Here is a 14,955-nt window from a genome sequence, read left to right as displayed (position 1 = left end):
CATCTTTCTCTGTTCTCTAGGTCAGCTGATGCAGGTGGAGGAGCGGGGTAAAGGCTCAGTGCCCTGTGCTGTGTATGGAGTTTATATCCAAGCTTTAGGCGGCCTGCCTGTCTTCCTCTTGATAATGGCCCTCTTTGTCCTTAACGTGGGGAGCACTGCCTTCAGTAACTGGTGGCTGAGCTACTGGATTAAACAGGGCAGTGGGGTAAGAGCATACCAGCAGGTTGTGTGTGTGTTGGAGTGATATCCATGAATGTGGCATTTTCATCCTTTTAAGGGTATGAAGAAACTGGTGTCATGCTGGAAAACGTCATCACACATCCAAATTTAGACTCATAGCCCCGATTTTAGGGTTGGGAATGTACTAAATATAGCTGCTCTTAGCATGTGAGGTGGTGTATGTGTGTGATGAGAGAAGCTGCTCTAAAAAATCTGAGAGCTGGCGTAAGGGGAGAATGCCACGTAAATATTTAATGTGTAAAAGACCTTTACTGGTGGTTTGTGTGTAGCTTTCAGGAGTGCTAGCATGTCTTCATTAGAACATAATGGGTAGGGAAATGCGTTCACACGCTTGGGTCTTCTTTTCTATTATTTAAATAGTGGCATCATAGTACTGAGGAATGGGTCATATGTGTTATCTGAGCTGAGGATGCGTTTGTGTGGGTGTTATAGAATGTAATCACTACTTAGACGTGCAGGGCATATGTGCAACTCAACCTTGGCCTTTTCTATTATGTGCAGAACACCACAGTGTTGGTGGGGAACAGCTCAATGCTGAGCGACAGCATGAGGGACAATCCTCTGATGCAGCACTACGCCGCTGTTTACACCATGTCTATGGGTGTTATGCTTCTACTCAAGCTTCTAAGAGGCATCGTCTTTGTAAAGGTGAGACTTGCTCAATCCAGACTATGAATATGTTTCTTTAAAACTGTCAGATCATCAAAAAATGTGGCACCTGCAGCATCAAATGACTTTACAAAAGCTAACTTCCCGGCCATGAAGCGAGAGCCATGATAAAGGGACCGTTAAAGAGACTTGCAGAGCTACAATGGTAGTGTTTTGATTGGTTTAATGCTTTATACGTAAATAAAGCACTTCAGGTTGGTGTCTGTGTATATCTCTGAGCTTTGCATGGTCTTCTCATTATGGGGGGCTATGCCCGCATTCTCCACCAACTGATGGGAGGACTGTTGTAGCTCTATGAGTAGCTTTGCCGGTCCCTTTCTTACAATTCTAGCTCCGTAGCAAAGAGGTTAGTATACCATCCTCTTACTAGCGAAAGCCAGTCCTTTAAGGCGGGTCAACAGGTCACTCCGCCTCCCTCTGCCACAGTACTAAAAAGACATAAGTTATTATATAATATTCGGGTGTATCTTCTCTGTTGTTCCTGCATCTGATACTAATATATATGTATTCTATGTTAGGGAACTCTACGTGCCTCCTCTAAGCTCCATGAGGAACTCTTCCGGAAGATTCTACGCAGCCCTATGAAGTTTTTTGACACCACACCCACAGCCCGGATCCTCAACCGATTCTCCAAGGACATGGATGAAGGTACAGCCTGACTCATGAGTACATGAGAGTTGAGTTTTAGTGAATAGAGTACATGGAGTAGGTGCTTCCGATTAACCAGGTGCTCTAACCACTACCACCTGGTCCAGTTTCACACATTTCGTCCTACCTTCGCTACTTACTAAGTGTGATTGGGTTCTTGAATGGAACAACAGTTTATACTTCGAAAGCCACTTTTGTCCCCTAGTTACACTTCTATTTTGTCGTTTAACATCCTGCATCTCACTTTTATCATCTGCCCCAGTGGATACTCGTCTGCCATTCCAAGCAGAGATGTTCATCCAGAACATGATCCTGGTGCTCTTCTGCTTGGGAGTGATTGCCAGTGTGTTTCCATGGTTCTTGGTGGCAGTGGGCCCTCTGGTGCTCCTTTTCACGCTGCTGCACGCTGTCTCACGAGTCTTCATACGGGAGCTCAAACGTCTTGATAACGTCACACAGACACCCTTCCTCTCCCACATCGCCTCCAGCATCCAGGGCCTGAGCACAGTGAACGCCTACGGGAAAGGAGACGAATTCCTCCAGAGGTCAGTCTTAAAATGTTCACCTTGGACTGTTTTGCAGTCCAGTTTTCACATATAGTCCACATGGACTTCAGAGTGAAAGTAACACAGTAAAGATTTAGAGTTTTCCTGTGAGATTAGATCTTCACACATTTTCAGTTGGGTTGGTTTTACCAGAAAAGGTATGGTTTGTATTTACGTAGTTTCCCAGAGATAGCCCAGATGTTTACGTCAGCTTTGCGCCACAATATTCCACACAGACATGTCAATTATCAGGTTTTTTGTTATTATGGCATTGCCAAGTATGTTTAGTGTGCTTTTTCCTTAACACACAGGCTCAACATCTACTTTACCCCCTCATTAGTTTAATCAGGTGTATTAGAGCAGGGACAACACTGTAGATTTACACTTATGCAGGCTGATGCTTCTGGTGCACTCTATTCTTCTCATATTTATATACTATAGTGTAGTAGTAACTGCAGACACTTATCTTGCCAAAGACACTGTCATTCATAATCATAACCATTTAAACAGCATGTCATATTCATTTTTTGTGTCTGTGGTCTTTTCCCATCAGGTATCAGGAGCTGCTGGATCAGAATCAGGCTCCGTTTTACCTGTTCAGCTGTGCAATGCGCTGGCTGGCTGTGCGCCTGGATGTGATCAGCGTGGCTCTCATCAGCATCACAGCTCTGATGATCGTTCTTATGCATGGACAAATCCCACCTGCCTATGCAGGCCTGGCTATATCTTATGCTGTGCAGGTGAGGTCTGGGGTGGTGTGTGGTTCAGTAGATGTGGGCTGTATATGTACTCTATAATTGGCTAAACTTATTTTACAGAGAATTTCAAAAGTCTGGAAACATTTGTCACATATTTGGTTTTATTTCATATGCAAAAATAATGATTTCTCAATATGTAATATATTATAAACTGAATGTGAAACAATTGAATATGATAAATATAAAAAAAATCATCAAGGGGTCAAATACTTTTTATGGCCTTAATGGGCAGGTTATTTTTAGATGCTTGCTAAAATAATAAACTAGTGAAAATTATAACTAGTATTCTCAAATTCTCAGTCATTTACAGTCATTTGTGCCTTGAGATTTGATAATAATTTTAGGAGGCATTCTCCATATTAACTGTATTAGACCTCTTTAAAAGTCTTTTCTAGAATCATCTACAGCTCACCTAGCCTAATGGATACTCCTTTTTAAACATCTATTACAACTTTACAGCATTTCTACTGAGCATTTGAAATATGTCATATTACAATCATTTACACTTTATACTTATTGTATACTACATTTGTCTGTGAGTTATTTTATTCAAAACACTGTTGTTTTAACAGTGATTCCAGGGTAGTATTGTTGTAATTGGTCCTGAAGGATAGCATCTCAAGATTGTTCGTTCTTCCATGTCTCACAGCTGACAGGACTGTTTCAGTTCACCGTCCGTCTGGCCTCTGAGACTGAAGCTCGCTTCACCTCAGTTGAGAGAATCCACCACTACATCAAGGTATTCATCCTTCTTCATAAATATCTCAAGTTAGAGTTGAATTACACAATAATACACATGAGAAGTCAAGCTATAGTGTGAGATATTGGCACAAGCCAGTCCCAGTATCAGTGGTAGTGCACATCCTTAAGTGTATGATTGTGATTATACCACAGTTCTGATAGAAAAGGTTTCCTCACATCCGTGAAGAAAAACAGCTCAGATCGAGCACTCATAAAGCTATCTGTTCTCTACCTCATGGGTCAGTTTCTCCTCATCTGTGTTTGGAGCGGCTGAACGGTGTGCTGATGAAAGACTTCTGCCTTCACCAAAGTGTTTTTGTTGAGGTGGAAGATCAGCGCCACACTTCAAACACAGAAATGGGCCAACTGAACAAACCGGTGCTCTGCAGCTGGCATTGTTCGTAATGTGTTCGTCAGTGTTGCTCGCTTTTGTTGCTTGTTGTTAGAAGACAGTATTGGTGCTTTATCAGTTTGTTATTTTCAACAGGCTTCTTACCTGGCTATTACTTTTTACCAGCTTCTGGCTGTTGCTTGGTCACAGGCGGGTAAGGCAGCCTGATGTTATTGTGAGATACTGGCACTCATAGAATGCCTCTTAGTCCATCAAAATGGGCTTCATTCACTGATGTCTTCCTAGGATTTTTCTTAAGAACAGATTTAGGAGTCCTAGGAAGATATTAGTGAATGAAGCCCATTTTAAAGTCAACGTCAGAATATAGTTTTAAATGGCAGAATTATTTACAGCTATGCTCTTATAATGATGGATCAATAAAACAATATCAAAAAAATAAAACAAATCCTACATAAGAAAACATGCATTTTAAGATAGGTTGGTAAATAAGGTCCATTGTGAGGTTGGAACTGACTATGATATAATGTTAGGTCTGGCTTCTTTTTCAATTACTAATCATATCCAAATGATGTTTGTCCAGCATTTTACTCTTGATTTAATTCACGTTCTTCCCGTTTTTTTCTCCAGTCTCTGTCACTGGAGGCCCCTGCACGAGTGAAGAACAAGGCCCCCCCTCCAGAATGGCCCAATGAGGGTGAGGTGGTGTTTGACGGTGTAGAGATGAGGTACAGAGAGAACCTTCCACTGGTACTGAAGAAACTGTCCTGCACAATTCGGCCCAAAGAGAAGGTTGGGATTGTGGGTCGAACAGGCTCAGGTCAGTGGATCTCTCATCGCTACAGCTATCAGAATTTAAAGTAATATGTTTGTGATGAAGCTGTTAAATGTGCTGTTTTGCCCACTTACAATACCCACGAAGGGGCTTCCGGTGGACATCACCGCATGCTTGCAAAGATAGTATACAATGGCAATAATCGCCGTCAAACCATATGCACATAGAATGGCCAGGAGCAGTAGAAAGGGAGGACGAGGACAGAGGCAGTAACAAAAGTTTCTGGACGCACCCAGAGTTTCAGCCTGGACTGCTTTGTCAAAGAGGCATGGTACAGGGCGGCCAGTATAGAACAGCTGTCATTAACATGTATCAGTCTTAAAGGCACAATAACGAAAACAGCCTGTATAATTCTAAGGAATACATAAACGTTGGAAAAATAGTCAGGTAAAAGGAATTAGGACTATTTTTGTGTAATGAAACTAACACAAATGTTATCAGTAGAGTTAAGGGGACAAGTATAATATGTAAAAGAACTCAATATGGACCCTTTAATACATCAGTACAGCCCAACCCATGCCCATGCTCTGTCTTTCAGGAAAGTCCTCACTGGGAGTAGTTATCTTCCGACTCGTGGAGCCCTGTGGCGGCACCATTAAGATTGATGGCATCAATATCTGTGACATCGGCCTAGCTGATCTACGCAGCAAGCTCTCCATTATACCGCAGGAGCCTGTGCTTTTCAGTGGTACTGTGAGGTTGGTGCTGTACTTTTCTGCGGTTATGGGTCTATTTTAGCCCATTAGGAGCGTCCTTGTAATCAAGTGTCCTCATAATTATATCATGTACGTGTTAAGAACCTTTAAACTGGTAGTTCAACTTTAATGGCATTGCTCACAGAACCTTTATTTTTAAGAGTGTAAGGTGAGGAAGTCTAATCTAATCTAATTATTGTGATTTTTCCTAATAGGTCTAATCTTGATCCCTTTAACCAATATTCCGAAGAGCAAATCTGGGATGCTTTGGAGAAGACGCACATGAAGGAGTGTGTAAGTCACCAAGCAAAACTTACACAACCTCCACAATCAAGTTATGGTCCTGCTTTTTCTTCAGCTCTCTATGGTTCTACATATCTGTCTACTTTTCCTTGTGTAGGTGTCTCAGCTGCCCCTAAAGCTGGAGTCTGAGGTCGTAGAGAACGGAGAGAACTTTTCAGTGGGTGAGAGGCAGCTGATGTGTGTGGCGAGGGCACTGCTTAGACAGTGCAAGGTGAGCTTTTCCAAAAACCTTCATAATTGAATGCTTATAGTAAACAGGAATTACCTTGTTTTGTCAATGTGACGTCCGTCTGAGAGACCACCAGAGATGATCTAAGACTGTATAGCAGCTCTCACCATCCCTCCTTCTGGAGATATAAGGAAAAGTAAGATTATTTTGAGCGGTTTTGGCCGATTAGAGTAAAAAATCTTTTTATCAGTTTCAAAGTCATGTTGATGCTCCACTGAGTGTAACAGAGAGAATGGCGTCTCTGTCATTGCCCATCGGATTTTAAGTGCTCCTACTGCACAAGACCTCTCACCAGACGCTGCATAACCCGAGTCATGTTTGTTTATATTAGTCCTCATGCTTCTTTCACTTCAGATCCCACTTCTGTATCTCTCAGCTTGTCAACAAATGCATGTGTACAGCTGTCCATGAGGGGGCACTTTAAGTGTAATTTGTATTTGCTGCAGTGAAGTTAAAGTAAATTACACTCTGCTGTAGGGGGGAGCACAGGAGCAAAAAACACCAATGCTGCTTTAATGTACATAGTCCTATTAAGCATTAATCATATCATTTAACAGAGAAAAATTCTAGTCATCCTGAAATCTTGCATCTAAATTGAATGACTTTCGAAGTCAGAATTTTTTAGTGGGTGGGGCAAAATAATATTCACTAATAATATTTTACCATTCCTAAAGGCTTTTTAAAGACCCTCCCTGAAACCGTACATGATTTCAGATTTATGTTGATGTCCCTCTCTGTTCTCCACTTCTTCCAGGTCCTGATCCTGGACGAGGCCACTGCTGCTATGGACACGGAGACGGATTCTCTCATCCAGGAGACGATTCGCAATTCATTCCAAGACTGCACTACACTGACCATCGCACACAGACTGCACACCGTGCTCAATTGTGATCGCATTATGGTGCTCAACCAGGGCCAGGTAAGCTTTCACGTGATAATGTAGTGATAACTAATCTAATTACTTAGAACTGTACCATTTTTTTGACCATCTGACCAATTATATATATATTATAATTGGTCAGATGGTCATAAAAATGGTACAGTGGTAAGTAATTAGTATTATATATATATATATATATATATATATATATATATATATATATATATATATATATATATATATATATATACAGTCATGCCCGAAAGTATTCATACCCCTGGCAAAGTTTGACTTAAATTTACTTTTATTTAACCAGAAGTTATATTTTTGCCTTGAAACGACACAGGCATCTCCCAGGAGATAACACGATGATGTACAAGAGGCATCATTGTGGGAAAAAGTATTTCTCAGCTTTTATACACATTTGAACAAAAAGTGGCATGTCCAAAATTATTCATACCCTTTGAAAACTGTCACAGTATATGGGAAAATCCAAAGTTCTATACCATTCCAAATAGTCCAAGCTGTTTTAAAGCATCCTAATTACCCTGATTCATTGGGAACAGCTGTTTTAATCAACTCAACAGGAGAAAAACAGCAGCTCTCTGCAGTTGGTTTGTGGACAGTCATGGCTAAGACAAAGGAGCTCACTAAGGACCTGCGGCTGTGCAATGTGGCCGCTCACAAGTCAGGAAAGGGCTATAAAGCCATATCAAAATGTTTTCAAGTTCCAGTGGCTACAGTGCAAAGTATTATTAAAAAATACAAGAAGTTCCGCACTGTGGAAAATCTCAGAAGATGTGGTCGGAAGCCAAAAGTGACACCTGTGCTGGCCAGGAGAATAGTGAGAGAGGTGAAGAAAAATCCAAGGATCACCACCAAGGCCATCCTGGTGAATCTGGACTCTGCTGGTGGCGACATCTCAAGGCAGACAGTTCAACGGACACTGCACACTGCTGGGTTCCCACGGACGCAGGCCAAGGAGGACACCACTTCTCCAGAAAAGGCACACAAAAGCCCACTTGACCTTTGCAAATGCTCATCTGGACAAAGAAGAAGACTTCTGGTGTTCTGTTTTATGGTCAGATGAAACAAAAATTGAATTGTTTGGCCACAATGATGTGTGCACCATTTGGCGTAAAAAAGGAGAAGCCTTCAACCCTAAGAACACCATCCCCACTGTCAAACATGGTGGTGGGAACCTAATGTTTTGGGGGTGTTTTTCAGCCAATGGACCAGGGAACTTGATCGCAGTAAATGGCACCATGAAAAAAGAGCAATACATCAAGATTCTCAACAACAACATCAGGCAGTCTGCAGAGAAACTTGGCCTTGGGAACCGGTGGACATTTCAGCACGACAACGACCCAAAACACACAGCCAAAGTGGTGAAGAAATGGTTAGCAGACAAAAACATTAATGTTTTGCAGTGGCCCAGCCAGAGTCCTGACTTGAATCCAATTGAGAATCTGTGGAGGGAGCTAAAGATCAGGGTGATGGCAAGGTGACCCTCGAACCTCAAAGAGTTGGAGCTCATCACTAAAGATGAATGGGCAAAAATACCAGTGGAGACATGCAAAAAGCTGGTCAGCAATTACAGGAAGCGTTTGATTGCTGTAATAGCCAATAAAGGCTTTTCTATTAATTATTGAGAAGGGTATGAATAATTTTGGACATGCCACTTTTTGTTCAAATGTGTATAAAAGCTGAGAAATACTTTTTCCCACAATGATGCCTCTTGTACATCATCGTGTTATCTCCTGGGAGATGCCTGTGTCATTTCCAGGCAAAAATATAATTTCTGGTTAAATAAAAGTAAATTTAAGTCAAACTTTGACAGGGGTATGAATACTTTCTTTTTTTTTTGTATATATTTTATAGATCCAGATTTAGTTCTTTCACCGGGAAGCTGAAAACATGTATCTGATTTTATGTTCATATATATATATATAATTTAGCTAAATGTATATTATTTATATATTGAGGAATTGTTTAAGATCATTAGTTATTTAATTATCACACTGATGTATCAGGGGTCTCCAAAACTTTAAAGGGTTAAAACTCAGCTGTTAGGGTTAAAACTCAGCTCTGCAGATTAGCAGGCCACTGCAGCAACAGTCATACTGGTTTGTTACACTGAATTGACAGGATTAAAAGAGGGTTTTTTTAACACTGAATTGCATCTTTGTCCTTTTCTGGCGCAGGTGGTGGAATTCGACGAGCCGTCCAGACTTCTGGCCAACGAGAACTCTCGATTTTGCGCCATGCTGGCCGCGGTGGAGAACAAGATTTCCGTGAGGGGCTGAAAGAGGCCCAGCATGCGCTATCATTAAGATGGAGGGGAATATCTTTCACTGAATAGTCCAGCCATTGGTGCTTCACTGTCACCCCCTCTGTCTGCCAAGGGGCAATATTGTGTCTCCATGGGGAGACTGAGTCATTGACTGTCCGTTGAACAAGCTTGTTCAAATGTACTACTAAAGGTCAGCTGAAATGGTCAGGTCACCAAACACTGATACTGTAATAATATTTTGCATTATATATATATATATATATATATATATATATAAAAACAAAAAAAGAAGAGGACATCGGTTTTCATGTAGCTCCATTCATGCAGACTGGTGTAGACATATATGTATATATCTATACATATATGATTATATATTTACACTGGGGGTGTGGGACGAGTGTATTCAGAGTCTTTTTTTGCACTGGCTCTGTTTGTGTATGTAACGTCTCATTTACGCTGTTTCATAACTATTATTATGGTCGAATAACTTTATTTTTTTGCCAACTTGACTCGTTTTCGGTATGTGTGTATCTTCTGACGTCTTGTGACTTGAACCCCGAATCCTGACGCAAAACTTTTTTTTTGGTCTGAGGGAATTTTCAGATGGCACTGAGTAGACGGGACGTGTGTTTTTTTTTTTGGAATAGTTTTAAACAGTGCTGCTTATTCGCTGAGTCCTTGCTTCACACAGCGAGGGTGCAGCCTCGTTTTAGCGAAGAGGCCTTGTTAATGTACAGTACATTTCCATCGTTGCTTTTTTGGGCGTTTTACCTTTTCTTTTTGGTCCTATTTTTATCGACTGATGTTTTTAAGCTTGTCTTTGCACTTTCACACAGATGGAGAGTAGCCCACCAGCGCCCCCTGTTGGTGGAACATCTCTGACTGTTATTTCCATTTTTCTAAAGATGCTTTAAGGCACAATCAATGTATCTCAGACCAAGTTCTTTTTGGTCAAACAAGCTTTGCTTTTACTGTTATTTTATTCTTTCTTTTATTTTTATTTTTTTTCGTGTGGGTCTATCTGTGGCAAGTGACCCCTCAGAATGAGACTCCTGTGGTGAACTCAGGTGCTGAAGGTCATCTGTGGTCTGGATAAAGGTTAAGTTGTTTTTTTTTTGGTAGTTTCTTCATACATTCCTCCTCAGAAGATCCTGAAGAAACGTCTGTCCACTTGTCATTTCCATTACCTTCCATAGCCTTAGCATGATTTCTTAATTGCCTTGTAAAGGGGGTGAGATGAACAGAGGAGAGAGGAACATCTCTCTGTTGTGTCAATAAAATTATTTTAGGTTTATTCCTCGTGTGTGTGTGTGTGTGTGTGTGTGTGTGCACCTCCGAGTGTGTTTGATTCCACACAGCTTACACTCAAGACCAGGCACTGATCATAAGTGAAGATAAGAGAGTGACACCTACGCTTTTAAGTGCAAAGGTATGATCCCTTGAGTCCTCCACCATACAGTTTTTAATTTCCCCGCCCACGCTGCAGTCCTTGTCTTAATAGAACTGCCTCTTCCTATTACTTCGTCTCAGACTACATAAGAAACGGCACTGAAGATCACACATGCACCTTTCTGATCGTTTACACCAATCAGCCAAAAGATTAAAACCACTGACATGTATAGCGGAGTTAAAAAAGTTGATTATCTGGTTACAATGGCACCTGCCAAGAAATAGGATCTACATATTTGGCAGCAAATCAACAGTCAGTTCTTGTTCCAGCAAGCTGATGTAAACAAATGTAAGAACTTTGACAAGAACCAAACTGCGATGGCTAGACAACTAGATGAGACCATTTAAGAAAACATCATGGATTGGCACTGGCCATTAACCCATCCATATGTCACTTCCCCTGTTAATGCTTCAGACATTAATGACTTAGCTAATGCGGCATCACTAGGCAGCTGGCCCACTCTGAGAAAAGGGCCAGGTCCCCAGCTCCGCCGCACCAGCTAACAGATGTCTGTGCCAGCCAACATCGCTTCAAGAGATCTACCACCCCGGAGACAGAGCGGCCAATTGTGCCATCTCAGACTCCGGCTGCTGATGGCAAAGCGGCATGGCTCGGGATTTAAACTTCAGGCAGGTTTTGTGGGGTGTTCCTGGTATGCAGTGGCCAGTACCTACCAAAAGTGCTCCAAGGAAGGACAACCGGTGAACCGGCCACAAAGTCAAGGGCACCTAAAGCTTAACAATGCTAATGGAGGCCCTGCCTCACAGTCTAACGTCTTGCTAACGTCTTGGTGCCAGATACCACAGGTCGCCTTAAGAGGTCATGGGGAGTCCATGCCTCCACAGGTCAGCGCTGCTTTGGTGGCACGAGGGGGACCTAGACTATATTACAGTATGAGGCAGGTGAGATGAAGGTCCGGGGGGGAACAAGGCTCGAAGAGCTCACTGGGACTCCCAGGCACAGCTGGATTTGGCAACACTGGGGATCGAACCAGCCGTCTACATTAGGCAACCAGGAAGCAGCTCTGCACACGTGGTAGAAATGTAGTGTGTTATGCAAGATGGCGTGTTTATGTAGCATAGACTCTTGCTAGCTGATATTCACTGAATACTGAAGGACAGGATGTTTTACTTTTCACAAAGCTGTAACATTATATTACATTACATTACATTAAAGGCATCTTCTCCAGAGCGACTTAAAATAAAGTGCTTCACTGTTTACTCAGAAAGTACCCTTAGCTAGTTTGTACAGACTTGGATCCAAAAGATACCTCTAAGCTTAGACACTACTGAATACTAAAGTCAGTATGGAGACCATAATACTCAACACCACACTTCACCCAAGTACTCTGGAAGAGGTGGGTCTTCAGTCTGCTTTTGAAGACAGTGAGCGACCCAGGGGACGCTTGTCTTCTGTGCATCTTAAAGGATAGTGGGTCAAGCTGAGCCGTACTTGAAGCTCGAAGGGTTCTTGGTACAGATCAGGTTTTATGATGTTCGGAGGGGCTGGTCCTTTCTTGGTTTTGTAGGCCAGCGTTAGGGTTTTGAATCTGATGCAGGCAGCAGCTACAGGAAGCCAGTGAAAAGAACGCAGCAGTGGAGTGACATGGATAAGTTGCAGGGGCCTGATGGTGCGCAGAGGGAGAGCAGCCAGAAGAGAGCTGCAGTAGTCAAGTCTTGAAGTGACAAAAGACTGAATGAGCACCTGGGTGGCCTCTCTAGAGAGGAAGGGTCAAATTCTCTGGATGCTGAAAGGGAGAAATCTGCATGATGGATTACTTTACTATTTTATGATCAACACACACTACGTATTGAACTCAGAAGACATATGTTTGTTCACTGATGGGTTTGGATGGTATATATATATATATATATATATATATATATATATATATATATATATATTGTAGACATGGGGACCTGTCTACATGGTGGTTCCTGTCAGCAGCAGTGTAAAGATCTGAGTTGGAAATCTGATTTCTCTACAATTAACCACAACTTCATACCAAACTATTTTGAAAGACTTTAAATGAGTTAACTTGAATGTTTACATTTCAGCCACTGAATTATTCAGAGATCTCTATCTCTAAAATTGTTCTCAGGAATTGACTGATTGTGTCTGCGATTAGAAAGCTTCTGAAATTGAAAGTACAAGTAGATGTCAAAAGCCAACCTGGATGAATTAGAAACTTAGTGTTAATGGCTTAACTGAGCAGAATATACAGAAGATGCATTTCCTCACTAAATACAGTAAGAGTACAGAGTTTCTACTTCTACAAATTCTGTAAACATGTTATTAAAATGTATTAAAATTATTATTATTTATTATTATTACAAGTATAATTAGTTGTTATTTAGCTACATATAATGTAATTAATAAATCATACAGTTATTACTCAAATATGACTAATAACAGTAAGGCAGTTATTACTCAGCCCTGCCGTTCAGCGTTTCTCTGCAGCATAGAGAACAAATGATATAATATAAAATAAGTGTAAATTACAACTGAGAGACTGTATTATTTGCGTATTTAAAATTTTATCAGGCAAATAACGTGAAAGGGTGAAAAACACGTCGCTATAATGAACGTAATCAACGTCATTTCACTTGTCGTGAAATGACCATCAGCACACACGCCGGCTGGGGGTGGGCCCTCCAGTAAACCCCGCCTTCTGAATTCCGGCTGTGTTCCGAATGGTTCACTCGTTCACTCCTTCCCTGTTATCTATCTAGTGACCATTTCACACGCACGCCCCAATTCGCTCTGATAACAAGCCTAGTTTAAATGTTTTAAATAAAACAGCTGTGCTTTTGCGCTTTTCAAAGCACTAGATGACGACTTCTGATTTCCTAACACACTTTCTCTTTGTTAAACTGACGAAATACCACATGATTCAGAAGGCACACTAATATTTGCAGTGCTGTCTTTCATAAGGCACTTCATAGGGAGCTTGACCCAGTAAAACAAGCTGTCTGTCGGTGCGGCCTTTATTCCTTTCTTTAAGAAAAACCAGATATTATATTTTTATAAAAATTAACACCAGATATTTATTTGATACAAAAATTACTAAATAAATTACTAAATAAATACATAAAAATACAAATCACAAGTAAACTAGATGCAGGAATAAGACTTATAAATGTAAATAAATCATAAACAAGCAAATTAAAGCCAAATTCATGCAAATTACAAACCATCAAAACTACAGGCATCATATTGTTTACACTGTGTGGACACCTTTCACAATGAATGGACTAATAGAAGTGCTGGAATAAAACCCAATTACATTAATAAGGAATTAATAGGATTTTTTTCTCCACCAATTTTTTAAAGTTCTGCACAACTGGTATAACTGAGATGTGAACTAAGTCATTCTGAGTGTGGTTTGGTGTGAAATGGTTAATGTGGAGAAACTTTCCACCTCAGATTTCTTTGCAAAGCTAGTGAATTGAACCAAGTAACACAAAAAAAGCCATTTTACTTGTCCAAATCCACCAGTGAATCTTCTGATCACACGTCTTCTGGGTCTTATATGTTTTATATGTTGCTGATGCTAAAATATATAAAGACAAATGCAAATATTTATATTTCTATATTTTCTGTATGTATGAGTACTGTGCCTCAGAATACCCTGCATGTACTTCTTCGCTGCAAACAAGATTAAAAATGTATTTAAAAAATACATTTGTCAAGACCTTCCAAATCATAAAATAATGTCTCTTATGCATCAGGCTTAATATGTCATGAATAAGCTTCTATGATATAGTGCAGGTTGGGGTAGCATTGGTGTATCAAAGGTGGCGTAGCATAGTGGATAACAACACTGCTTCCCCTAGATGGTCTAAGTTGCTCCTAGTCAGACAGTCAAGATGATTGAAAAAGAAAAGCTCATTCAGGCGAAAACACACCCTATGCTGAGGAAAGGGCTGGTTAACCACCTTTGCGCTTGACAAGCATAGTCTGTGTTCTGGTCATCGAGCTAGTCATACGAACTGGTCAGTGTGGTCAGGCTAGTCATGTTGGCCAACCAGCTTGGTAATGATTACCAGTCCAGCTTGGCCATGCTGGTCATCGTGCTTTGTCACATCAGTAAGATTCTGGTCAGCTTGGCCATGCTGGTTGATCAGCTAGACAACAACGAAACTCCCACAATAACATATCGGATCTTAGCTAAACTGGTCAGCTAGCCTCTGTTTGGGATGCGTTAGGCAATTTATGTTTTACTGGCAATTATATATTTTAGTAGTATTATATAAATGTGTCTATTATTTTTTTTTTTTTACATTAACTTGAACATTTTGGGAATGTGCACTATTTTAG

General features: G+C 40.9%; 1 protein-coding gene across 1 annotated transcript in view; it reads left to right on the top strand.

The window, feature by feature from the left end:
- Window positions 1-10,479, top strand: part of abcc5 (ATP-binding cassette, sub-family C (CFTR/MRP), member 5) — a 36,354-nt gene extending 25,875 nt beyond the window's left edge. The window contains exons 18-29 of the mRNA XM_072695689.1: window positions 21-205; window positions 742-888; window positions 1,428-1,557; window positions 1,820-2,102; window positions 2,656-2,842; window positions 3,510-3,599; window positions 4,581-4,770; window positions 5,324-5,483; window positions 5,696-5,774; window positions 5,881-5,994; window positions 6,767-6,931; window positions 9,097-10,479. Coding sequence (XP_072551790.1) covers window positions 21-205; window positions 742-888; window positions 1,428-1,557; window positions 1,820-2,102; window positions 2,656-2,842; window positions 3,510-3,599; window positions 4,581-4,770; window positions 5,324-5,483; window positions 5,696-5,774; window positions 5,881-5,994; window positions 6,767-6,931; window positions 9,097-9,198 — 1,832 coding nt within the window. The 3' untranslated portion in view covers window positions 9,199-10,479. The remainder of the gene's footprint in view (window positions 1-20; window positions 206-741; window positions 889-1,427; window positions 1,558-1,819; window positions 2,103-2,655; window positions 2,843-3,509; window positions 3,600-4,580; window positions 4,771-5,323; window positions 5,484-5,695; window positions 5,775-5,880; window positions 5,995-6,766; window positions 6,932-9,096) is intronic.
- The last annotated feature ends 4,476 nt before the right edge of the window (window positions 10,480-14,955 follow it).

This window comes from Salminus brasiliensis, chromosome 13 (assembly GCF_030463535.1).
Source record: "Salminus brasiliensis chromosome 13, fSalBra1.hap2, whole genome shotgun sequence".
Lineage (NCBI taxonomy): Eukaryota > Metazoa > Chordata > Actinopteri > Characiformes > Bryconidae > Salminus > Salminus brasiliensis.
The sequence above is the reverse complement of the archived record's forward strand: the minus strand, read 5'-3'. Positions and strand labels throughout refer to the sequence as shown.